Source organism: Leptodactylus fuscus, chromosome 3 (assembly GCF_031893055.1).
Source record: "Leptodactylus fuscus isolate aLepFus1 chromosome 3, aLepFus1.hap2, whole genome shotgun sequence".
In the NCBI taxonomy this organism is placed as follows: domain Eukaryota; kingdom Metazoa; phylum Chordata; class Amphibia; order Anura; family Leptodactylidae; genus Leptodactylus; species Leptodactylus fuscus.
The window spans coordinates 131,509,236-131,521,911 of record NC_134267.1 but is presented as its reverse complement, the minus strand read 5'-3'; the positions used below and the strand labels follow the sequence as shown (position 1 = coordinate 131,521,911).

The following is a 12,676-nucleotide window of genomic DNA, read 5'->3' as shown; positions in this document are numbered from 1 at the left end:
CAGCCCACATCGTCCTGGAGCCACACCTGTACTAGGCCACCTGCACACATCGCAGATGGAGGAGGCTGCTGCACCCGATACTCCACATACAGGTCAGTGCAGCGGGGGGAGGGGGTGTCCCGGGGGGAAGGGGGGTGTCCCCAGGGATCAACCACATTCCCCAGCTTCATGTCCCCCTCCTACATCGGCCCCAGTGTAGTAGCACTCACCTTGGCCACGCTCCCCCGCCGCTCTCTCCGCTCGCTCAGTGCACATAGTTCTCGGGCTGCTACCTGTGTGTGGTGTACATGCAGCAGAGCGTGGCCCAGCGTAATAGCAACCTGACGCCACACACAGGCAGCAGCCCGAGAACTATATGCACTGAGCGAGCAGAGAGAGCATCGGCGAGGGAGCGTGGCCAAGGTGAGTGCTACTGCACTGGGGCCAATGTAGGAGGGGGACATGAAGCTGGGGGCAGAGATGGGGGGACATGAAGCTGGCGGCAGAGATGGGGGGGACAAGAAACTGGAAGCAGAGATGGGGGCAAGAAACTGGGGGCAGATGAAGGGGGAGACAAGAAACTGGGGGCAGAGATGGGGGAACAACACATATAAGTTGTGCAACGCCACCGCCAACCCGCAGACGAAGTCGCGGGTAACTGCTAGCCTATCAATATATCTCTAACTATCTCTATCTATCTATCTATCTATCTATCTATCTATCTATCTATCTATCTCTCTCTCTCTCTCTCTCTCTCTCTCATCTGTCTATCTATCTATCTATCTATCTATCTATCTATCTATCTATCTATCTATCATCTATCCATATCTCTCCCTTATCTATTACCCTTTATTGTTTAGTGTTACAGTGTATCTGTTACTTGTACAATTCCTTTTTCTTATAGTCATTTGATTACAATAGCCTAATGTGAATTACTATTAAGATTACTTAAAATTATGTCTTTTACAAAAAATAGTAAAGGCTAAAATAATACAGAGTCATGTATCATGTACTGTAGGGCTCATTATTTCCATTCTGTACATTAAATCATAATTAATCCCTATGTAATTCCACCTCTCCACATTGACATATTGCCAGCTATAACATATTCCATCAGCATGACTTCCCTAATAATATAGAACCTCCACACATAATACATACACTTATGCAAACATACATATTCCCTAACGTACCCAATGAGAGAATCCCAGATTAAAAGAAAATACCACAATTCTCTCCAGTTACACTCAGTGTCTCCTGTCCACAATTCCAATTTAAGCTATAATTTCTAGTCGGATCTCCATTATTATAAGCTATTTTATCCATGAGGATTTGATTATTTATAGCAATTTTCCATTTGCTGACAGATGGGAATATTGGTGATAACCATTCCTGCACTATTTTCCTAGTTACTGTACACATGATATGAAGCAGCTTCTAAACTATTGCTTCTTTTTATACCTCTCCACATGTAGGCTATTCAACACTCCTAATATGCATAACAAAGGATCCTTTGGGATTATTATCTGAAAATTTTTCTTCAGGTTATCCATTGTATTCATCCAGTGTATATATAAATTTGGACTATTCCATAATAGATTAATTAGATCCCCTCTAGAGTTTTGATATTTGGGGGCACAAATCTGACTACCCTTCATTCATCTTGAATAGCCTATGTGGAGTATAGTGTACTATATGTACACTATATACATTTCTTTGCAAAGAATACCAAGCATTTATACAGCTCTTAGAACCTCCTGCCAAGTTGCATGTGGGTTTGGGCCAAGCCATAAATATTAATGTTATTCATTATTCATGAGCCACCATTTTGTTATAGGTGCACACATACAATTCTGTGAGATGACAGCATCAGGTGCCTTTTACATCTTGTAAGGGAAATCTATTCTCCTGGGTGTCTTTGAGGAGAGGAAAACATGGGGTGGGCAGCATTTATTAATATTTGTGTTTCATATGGAAGTATTAATTGAAAGACCACTGGAGCACAATAAGCGTAATTTATTAGGAGACACATGCATCTTGATAAATTTGGTACCTCTTTGTCTATCATAGTAAATTAATGTTCCCCATTCACTACGCCTCACCTACTTTTGGAAAAAATGTCAGTGCAAAGTAAGATTAAAATAAGTATCAAGAATATTCGTGCAGTACACATGCTTGCTTTGTTAGGACAGCACATGCGTGGTTGTGTAAGTTCACATGGCTAGTTCACACAGAGTCAAATGGGCCAGATTTTGAATCTGCGTCAGAATCCGGCTCAAAAAACTGCCTCCCATTGAAATCAATGGGAGCTGGTCATTTCCTTTATCTGCAAGTGGTTTGTTCCCTCTCGCGGAAAAAAGAAGTGAGCTGCCCTTTCTTCGGGCAGATTCCGCGGCTGATTCATTCGCGGACATTTGCCTTGCGACACCTCCCTCCCACCTAGGCCCATTCATTTGGGCCTAATCCGGAGCGGAAAGCCGCGACTGTCGGAAGCCATGACAGTTGCGGCTAGCCGCATTTTGGTCCGGATTCTGACGCAGGTTACCGTGTCAAAATCTGGACCATTTTACTCCGTGTGAACTAGCCCTAAAAGTGATCTAATAAACCGCTATATGGAAGAAAAAGAGAGACTAAGGATTAGAATATGAGCCACAAGGAATTGATACAGAAAGTATATTGGAAAATTGTATATCTTTTTATTGTACATTTGTTTTTCAATATTGGTCTGAAAGTGGCCAACCCCTTTAAGATCTAAATATTTTCTCATTGTATGTTTTCTGTGGTATATAGCAGCTTGAAAGACATTACATGCACATGCTGGTTTTCATTTGTCTTGTTCTTGTTAATTTGTGGAGATGCCACTTTACATAATGTTCAATTTAACATATGAAAGAAAGAAATACGCTAACTGTAGATTACAATGTCATTTGTTATCTGAAAAGTGAACGCTTTGCATCTGTATGGCTAAAAATACTCATGTATTATCAATGCTAGTCACAAAATATTCATCACCCTTGCGCTCACCACTACTTGATATAATGTGAGCAGAATCTGCTCTGGGATGTCTGGTTGAAAATATACATGTACATGTTATGAATAATGCCAGGAATCAGGATAATGTTAAGAAAGGCCAAGTCTCTTGGTTAATATGAAAAATGATTCAAGGCTGGAAGGATTTTCTGTGTATAACAGGGGTCAGTGTACTTTACATTATATTGCTCTTTGTGTACTGTATGTTTTTTTAACACAGGAAAATGTCCTCATGGTGTTCATATAATGTTTATAGTATATATGTTATACTTAGAAATCAGCGAATGTAATATGAACATCCTATCATATTTATTTTGTTCTCTTTATTAGCAATAGTACTGGGGATTACACTGAATCCTTTTAAAATTTGCTTTCTATTCTGTATAACTGTACAGATGTAACAGAGTTTAACTTGATGCTAACAACTATTAGCAGCATGATATCTTATCTCGCAATGCAAGAAACATCCTTTGATAAAGTCAAGGTAAAGTTCTATGCACTAGTGTAGTTAAATGTGTCAAGTTAAATTTTTCTGCATCTGTACGTTTCCTGTTAAATGTTAGTTATGTAATCAATAATGGAGCTGTATGTAATTTAATGTATATGTTAAGGGTCATTTCAGTATGGAAATACACTCATTGACAAAAAAATAAGGTATTAAAAATGTCGGATTGTTGCAAAGTCAGCATGCAGTTTTGTCTTAAGATATGTAAATGATTACAGTTGTGCTCTGATTAGATGAGTCTTGTCATTATAGGGTGTATAAGTATTTTCTCTGCTACCTTTTAAAAGGCTCTAAGGGGTTATTTTTAGGTAGTGTACCTTTAGGTGAGAGATCATTGACAAGTGGGTAGAATTTAAGATGGGGCACATCATTGAACTGAGAGGAGCAGGATGGTTGTTTCAACAAATTTCCTGCCATCTAGGCCATTCTGACTTAGGGCGGGTCCACACCTGCGCCTGGTTTCTGCTTTAGGCAATCCGGCAGGTTTCCATCTTCTGCTCAAGAAACTGGCTGGGGAGGGGCAAAACGGTGGCTCAGTGGTTAGCACTGCAGACTTGCAACGCTGGAGTCCTGGGTGCTTGAATCCCGCCAGGAACGACATCTGCAAGGAGTTTGTATGTTCTTCCCATGTTTGTGTAGATTTCCTCCCATTGTACAAAAATCATACTTAAATGAAAAAATAAAATGTACTTATGGGGCTCACAATCTACACAAAAAAAAAGAAGAAACTGGACAGGGAACAGAAACCCAGCAGTCAGTTGTCAAACCCATTCACTTGAATGGGTTTGCAAAGTGGCTGCTCGTGTGCGCTTTCTGTCTCTCCGTGTTGAAACCGTTTTTTTTTTTTTTTTTAACCAAACACAAAGTCAGACAGGCAGGAGTTTGTGTCCGGTTAAAAAAAATATGGTTTCGCCATGGAGAGGCAGAAGAGGCACACGGGCGATCACTCTATAAACCCATTTAAGTGAATGGGTTTGAAAACTGACTGCTGGGTTTCCGTTCCCAGTTTCTTGGGACAGAAGATGGAAACCCACTGGATTGCTTAAAGTGGAAACCAGATGCATGTATGAACCCACCCTCAGTTGTTTGGAGGCATTGGGAGCAGTGGTTACATATGTGCATGCATACATGGCAAACAGGTTTCATAAAGCAGAGAGAATAGTTTGATCTGCCAACAAGCATGAGCAGCTGCTACAGTTTTCTTGTCCACCATGGCACCTTCATTACAAAATTCTGTCTCTGACTGGACCATTTCAAGTCACTTAGCAGAAGAAAATTTGGTGTTATGATACTCATTACTTGTTCTTCCATTAACAGCCAACCACTGTTACCTTCATCTGTAGTGGTTTTATGAATAAAACCACTGAGCAATATAGTGGCTCAGTGGTTAGCAATGCAGCCTTGCAGCGCTGGAGTCCTGGGTTCGAATCCTGCCAAGGACAACTCCTGCAGGGTGTTTGCATGTTCTCCCTGTGTTTGTGTGGATTTCCTCACATACCCAAAGACATACTGACAGGGAAAAAAAATGTACATTGGTGCTCGCAATCTTCATGAAAAAGAATAAAAAAAATCCTGAACTGCTGCAGATTTGAACCATATCATCTTCAGTATCAAATTCTGTTTGGAATCTCATCATGGATGGGTTGAAGCATGATGAGCACTTTAATCCTGGCTTTCCTGTACTGTGACAGACTGCCCCAACTACTGGTGTGATGATCATTGGAGCCATCACATACAATAGCTGTGATACAGGGGTTGCTGATATGTGCAGGATATCCTGTGGCCACATGTTTGGCTTCCAACTGTCATTTTTCAGCAGGATTATGCTTGCTAAAACACAGAAAAGGTTTCCCGCGAATGTCTCTGCCAGATTACAACACTTCCTTGCCCTTCCAAATCACCAGATTTATTGGCAATTGAGTATCTAAGGGACCAGCTGGGGCACCAACTTTGGAAACTTACGAGTGTGCTATGGACTCAACTGTAACATCTGTGGACAACTATGCCACAAGCTACCATATGGAGTCTGTATGCCTTCATACCTAACCATATCTCATCTTGTATCCAAGCTAGTAGTAGTTTACCAGGGTACTGCATCTTCCTTCCAAATATATAGTTTTCCCCAATAAACATAGGCCACATGTATACGATCGAGTGCTCAGTCTTGTGGTGGGGAGATGTTCCGATTCTCTGTTCTGTTCCAAGTGTTATGGAGCATATCCTATCCAGATCCTTGAAATTGTATTGGAGTGGATTGGAATCACCCATTGAAATCAATTATAAAATGGAATGTATTTGCATGTCATTCCAGTGCCTTCGGCTAAAAATTGAAATGCCCTTGGGTGTCCTTATGCTTTAGATCTAAAAATTTTAGTCACATATATATCATCATTTCATTCATACAAGTTTCATTTGAATTCAACAGCTCCTTCCTGGTACATTATATCTTTTGTCAGTGAGTGTATTAAGCTTTGCTGACAATGCTAGTATAATGTTTATTGGTCTGAACAGTTAGAGGTTAGGAAAAACAGACATTCAATTTTTCTTTATGAATGGATACAGATTGAAGACTTTCCATTTGTATCTGGCCCTTATTTACTTCAATGTTAACAAAAAGTCAGTCCATCCGTCTGCTTCCTGTTATTTTATTATTGTTTTTGTTATTGTTAATAAAATAACGTTGCAGTGTGAGTTATTTTTTCCGTCTAAGAAAACAGAAACCAGACAGAAGGGACCTTTTTTGAAAAACAAAAACAAAAAAAGCGCAAAACTTAATAAGGACAGATACAAATGTGAAGTATTCTTTTTCTATCAGTTAAATAAGGAACACTTTAAAGTCCGCTGTTCTGATCCTCTAACAATATAGTAAACATAACCTTACAGTGAGCATTTGATAGTCTGGAACCATTTCAGTCACAGATTTCAGAGTGTGTGCTCAGTTGTACAAAAGGATCTTGGATTAGGTTCTGTATACTGTAAATGACAGGAATACATGGGATAGTCTTCTTCTTTGCTGACCTCTTTCCGAATCTCCCACACAGATAAACAACTTATTTTTGTATGATGGAGAACAGTTCCCATGCTCTATGACTATCTGAATACAGAATAGTAAATTACTCTGTCAATTACAATATATATATATTTATCATTCAATTGCATCATTGTATGATATTTTAAGATACAGTATTTAGGATTTGGTGACATTAAGCCTGGATCTAGTTTGCCAATAGTAATGGAACAGAAATTAATTCTTTGTAACTTGTTTCAGTAACTTGTAATTATTACAAATAAAGAAATAAACTGATCTGATTACTTTCAGAATATTTTATTAATTAACTCTATAGTACTGTATGTTAGGCCTGTAAAGTAATATGTCAATTATCACATGGATATCTCAGTATGAAAGGAAGTTTGTCAGCATTAAATTGGTTATAAACCTAATTAATTGTAGTGGTGTAGAGGCATATTTGGAAACTGTTGAAACACCTCTACATAGTACTGTAATTAGGTCTATAACCAATTTACTGCTGACAAACTCCATTTAACCCTTTCCCATCATCCACCATACTATTACAGTGGATGGCAGCCGCTCTGTTGGCACTGATCCTGGGCATAAGCCGTGCAGATGCAGGTCAGTGGTACTGAGGTCACAGAGATTGAAGCCAGAAAACTCCTTTCAACTTATCTTATGTTCTTTTACTGGATCGTTCATGGATCCTGGTGACATGCATTTAATTTCATGCAAGCGTTTAGTTCTTCTGCAGCAACACAAAAGGGACAGTGAAGCATTGCACAGCCTATTTAAATTGATGGATCCTTTTAGTGGGAATCTAGTTGTCCTCTACATTGCTAGTAGATGAGCATCCTTAAAGGGAGACCCAACCCTGTTAACCCAGAATTCATCAATACAATCTTTAAAAATTATATTTGTAACTAAATACCCAATGTAATTATTATCATCTTCAAGAACAGTGGGCAAATCTACCTGTTTTCCAGATTTCCACGTTTTGGCTATCTCTGTGTTAAATAGCATATGTTCAGGTCAGTGTTCCCATTAGTCAAGCCTGAGGCTAGTACAGTCTCTATTGCAAGTTTAATTAATTGAATTTACTGATAAGCACTATATTAACATATTAACAGGACTTAGCAGTGAAAAGCTTATGATGAGACAGAGTTACAGGCATTGTGCAGGAAGTATGGGAATCAGTGCTATTAATAGGTAGTACTAGTTGTATTTTCTGCATTCCATAAAACTGCAGTTCATGTGATGGGCCTTTTTCCTTATTTTTTTCCGTATTGGAGAATTATGGAAACCCTAACCATCCTGTTCCACTACAGTTAAAATGATGTCTCTTCTATCTGTACCCAGGCTAATGAATATGTAATCAGTCTGTAGACCGCTGTACTTTCTGGGGACGCTGTATATCCCAGGACAGTTTTATTAAGGAAGTCTCTCTGACTAATCTTGAAGGGCTTCACAATTTGTTTATCCAAAATAAATTAAAGCCCAACATATATTTTTAATGCTAATCTTACATGTAAGTTCTGAAACATTTTAGAGCATGTTGTAAATGCATATTATGTTGGTTGGAAAGCAGTTACTTTTAAGGCTATGAATCTTTTTTTTTTTTTTTTTTTTTTTTTTTTAAAGCCAGAACCATGTGTCTTGTATATACTGAGAATCAATGCTAAAAAAAAATAAAAAAAAAATAAATAAAAAATAACCAAGATATTTTCAGCTGGCAAACTATTATATTATCCAGAGTGCATAGGTTATGAAATTTATAATGTTTAATTGGATTATTATAAAAGAGAATGATAAAGTGCTTGTATAAACAATTTGAGATATTGGATGAAAGAATTTCTCTTTGTTTTATGTTGTAACTTAAAATATGTTACACTTGTGCAATTCCTTGTCAATACAACTTTAGTAAACTCTATGTTTTATTAGGGGGAAAGAGGTGTGGAAGGACTTCCTGGCACAAATGGTCCAAAGGTAAGAAGGATATAACATCTGTGTCCTAAATTTTAAAATTATAGACCAAACTTAGTGATGCCATTACTTTCATATTACGTATAAGTAAGTTCATTACTATAAACTATGTTGTCAAGAAATTGAAACAGTTCTCGTCACAGTTTAGTGCACTGAATTGTGATGGATTTGTGGCCCTCATGCAAAAAATTTAGACTGCATAGTGCCAATTTTCTTCTGACTTCTACTATCATGTTTCCTGTAAACAGCATGAACCCAGGGTATACAGTTAAGTTTTATAGATTTTTAATGATAAGATAATTAGTAATATGCAAATCAAACTATTTGTGGACTGGCCAGTCCTTTTCAATATGGTGTCCACTTTTTGAAAATTCATAGTGAGTAGAGATGAGCGAACACTAAAATGTTCGGGGTTTGAAATCCAATTCGAACAGCCGCACACTGTTTGACTGTTCAAACGGGTTTCGAACCCCATTATAGTCTATGGGGGGAAATGCTCGTTTCAGGGGTACACAACATTCAATCAAATTCTACTTACCAAGTCCATGAGTGAGGGTCGGGCTGAATTCTTCTCCCTGCGCAGCATCCCCACGTCCTCTTCCGGCCTTGAAGTCACTCTGTTAGGTATCGGGCCTGGGCAGAGCCGACTGCGCATGCCCACACTACAAGCGGACATGCGCAGTCGGCTCTGCCAAGGCCCGATGCCGGGCAGAGTGAATGCAGAGCCGGAAGAGGACACGGGAGCGCTGTGCATGGAGAAGACTTCTAAAGGTAAGAGAAGAACCAGCGTTGATTGGCAATGTATAGCATTCTGCCAATCAACGCTGGTTCTGCATGGAATCTTAACTTCGAACAGCTAGTAGTACTCGATCGAGTACGAGTATTTCGAATACCGTAGTGTTCGATCGGACACCTACTCGATTGAGTACTACTCGCTCATCTCTAATAGTGAGGTATGCAACTAAATAATGAAATAATTTAATTCAGGAAATCCAAGATATTTCAGACATTAATGGGGATATACACTTTCTAATATTGATGGCCTATCCTTAGAATAAGCCATGAATATAAGATCTGAGAGAGTCCTACTAGCATGTGTATTCAGTGAAGGAAATCATTATTTGATCCCTTGCTGATTTTGTAAGTTTGCCCACTGATAAAGACATGAACAGTCTATAATTTTAAGGGTAGGTTAATTTTGACAGTGAGAGATAAAATATCAAAAATAAAATCCAGAAAATCACATATAAATTTTATAATTGTATTTTGATTTTGCATAGAGAAATAAGTATTTGATCCCTCTGGCAAACAAGACTTAATACTTGGTGACAAAACCCCTGTTGGCAAGCACAGCAGTCAGACGTTTACATGTGTCTTGTGCCAATGTCTAGTAACAGAGATCAGCAAGGGAAGGGACCATACAGGCAACAGTCACTGATAGGGTGCCTATTTATGAATTATTGGTTATTGAAAGTGAAGGAGGAAAAGGTATGGAACAGTTAGATATATCATGTCCTAATATAATGCATTATGAGTCTGGCACTAAGGGGATTGCTTTGTATATTGTATTGTAGTGACTATTGTGAAGAAACCTCACTTTGAGTATGCCTTTATGAGCTCTTATATGATTATTGCCAGTATTGATCGCATTACTAGGAATAATTTTGAGGGTGTGAAAGAGTATTAAAGAGTGGAACCTATGGTATGTTAGAAGTCACTAGATTGATAAGCTATGTCCACCACAAACTAAGGCCACATCACTTACCATATCAGATAACAGAAAAGCCACATTTTTTTACTATGTTTTCCAGGCAGAATATATATATTTTTTTAAAAAAAAGGTCTGTCAGTGATATTAATGGGTTAATAAGTACACCCATATACAGTGGCAGCCCAAAAAATGCACCACATGTGGATTCTGTCAAATGTATGTAATGCATATAAATTGAGTCCCTGCAGATGATATGTATACCTCCTACTTTGAAATCAACTGAAAAATGTCACGTGACCTTGTACAAAATTGCCAAATACTCATCATCCAGGAGAGAAGAGGATAGAAATGGAAAAAGACAAGAAATAATTTTCGTTACAATTATTACATTTTGTAAAATGGTGCAGGTTTTTTGTCCGCCACTGTACCAGTGTTTTGATTGATTTCTGGCTTTCTCTGGGAGCTCCTGGCTTCTTTTGCATTTGTTTACTTGGTGTAGCTTCCTGTGCTTCTAGCCTACAACTAACATAATGCTTTGCTCCCTCCCCCTCTCACTCTCTTACAACCCCTCCCTGTTCCCTAGCTAGCCAGCCCACTACTAGCCCATCCCAACTAACTGACTCAGACCACCCCCTCTTTACGACCCACACTTCATAGTTACCTGTCTTCCTGTCTCCTCCTCTTCTTGACATGTCCTGGAGCGCTGTAGGCCTCCCACGGTGTCTGGAGTTGGGACAGATGTCACTTCCGGAAGTGATGTCATGGCTCAGCTCCAGGTCAATAGCAAGGGAAGATAGGTAATTATTATATGCCAGCTTCCCCACTATTGTGCATGCTTGGGGAGCTGGCACACAGAAGAACAGGAGACGGCCTTTCCTGGATGACAGGATGAGCCCGGAACCAGAGGAGATGCTAAATATAATGGGGCTAGGGAAGGTGAGGCCTTTATACTAATGTAACAGGTCAGGATCTGGATTAGTCCAAAGACCAGTTACATCAGCGGAAAGGTAAAAAATATAATATGTAGGTCAAATGACCTACATATATTACTGAAAAAATATACAATATGGGTAAAAAAGATATATTAGAAAGATGGAGAGGACATGGGGTTGTCAATTTATGTTAGACAACCCCTTTAAGTAGTGTTCTGTTGTTTTTCCAAAACTGTCTACAGAATTGCATAGAGTAATTCAAGGCCTACACTAATGTATATGAAAATGTATTTCTAAGACTCACATGGTAATAATCTATATCCCTTAAAAACAATAACCACATATTGATTTTAGTCCACAAAGTGCGAGTTACTCAGTTTATTACACCTTCAACACATAGGTATGATCTTGACATTTTGACATGCTCTTTAAACCAGTAATTGTATTTATTAGAGATGAGCGAACAGTAAAATGTTCGAGATTCGATATTCATTTTGAGTATATCCTCAATATTTGACTACTCAAATCGAATATCGAATCCTATTATAGTCTATGGGGGGAAAATGCTTGTTTCAGGGGTAGGCAACGTTCGATCAAATTACACTTACCAAGTCCATGAGTGAGGGTCGGGCTGGATCCTCCGAGAAGTCTTCTCCATGCAGCGTCCCCGCTGCGTCTTCAGGCTCTGAATTCACTCTGCCAGGCATCGGGCCTGGGCAGAGCCGACTGCGCATGCCTGCACTACAAGCGGGCATGCGCAGTCAGATCTGCCCAGGCCCAATGCCTGGCAGAGTGAATTCAGAGCCGGAAGATACCGCTGGGAAGCTGCACGGAGAAGACTTCTAAAGGTAGGAGAAGAACCAGCGTTGATTGGCCGACTGTATAGCATTCGGCCAATCAATGCTGGTTCTGCATCGAACTTTTCCATTCGAATAGCGAGTGGTACTCAATCGAGTACGAGTATTTCGAATACCGTAGTATTCGATCGAATACCTACTCGATCGAATACTACTCGCTCATCTCTAGTATTTATGAGTTATTTGTAGCATATGTTGGTCTTTGTTCTTAACGTTGTTATAATTCTATGAATATTATGTGACACGTAAGTTGTTATGAACAGTTCTATAAATCCTTTCTTGAAAAATCCAGATAAATAACAGCAACAGCTGTGAATCCTATGTCAAGTTAGATGAGACTTGTTTCTCCTTAAACGACTCAGTAAACAATCTTCAGCCTTTAAGCAATTCATATTTTCCTCAGGGTATTATCACGTTAATATGTAAACTTCATACAAGCAAGTAGACAATACAAAGCTAAACAATTTTGGCAGCTTCTGCTAGATGTATTATGGTTTAATTAAAATCTCTTTTCTCTAGAAATACATCATTGTAGTAGCTAACTTTCTACACTTTTCTTTGACCTGACACAACATTATTAAATAGCTTCATGACAGAATAGACTAACAGAAAATTCTTTACATGTCAGATAGAAATGGTGACACCAACAGGCTTTGGCTGGTAATACAC

The 12,676-nt window shown here is 39.0% G+C and overlaps 1 protein-coding gene across 2 annotated transcripts in view; it reads left to right on the top strand.

Moving 5' to 3' along the window:
• The window catches only part of COL19A1 (collagen type XIX alpha 1 chain), a 661,532-nt gene that overhangs the window by 172,642 nt on the left and 476,214 nt on the right, over nt 1–12,676 (top strand). For both annotated transcript variants that reach the window (XM_075268349.1, XM_075268350.1), the window contains exon 12: nt 8,466–8,510. In XM_075268349.1, the coding sequence (XP_075124450.1) occupies nt 8,466–8,510 (45 nt within the window). The remainder of the gene's footprint in view (nt 1–8,465; nt 8,511–12,676) is intronic.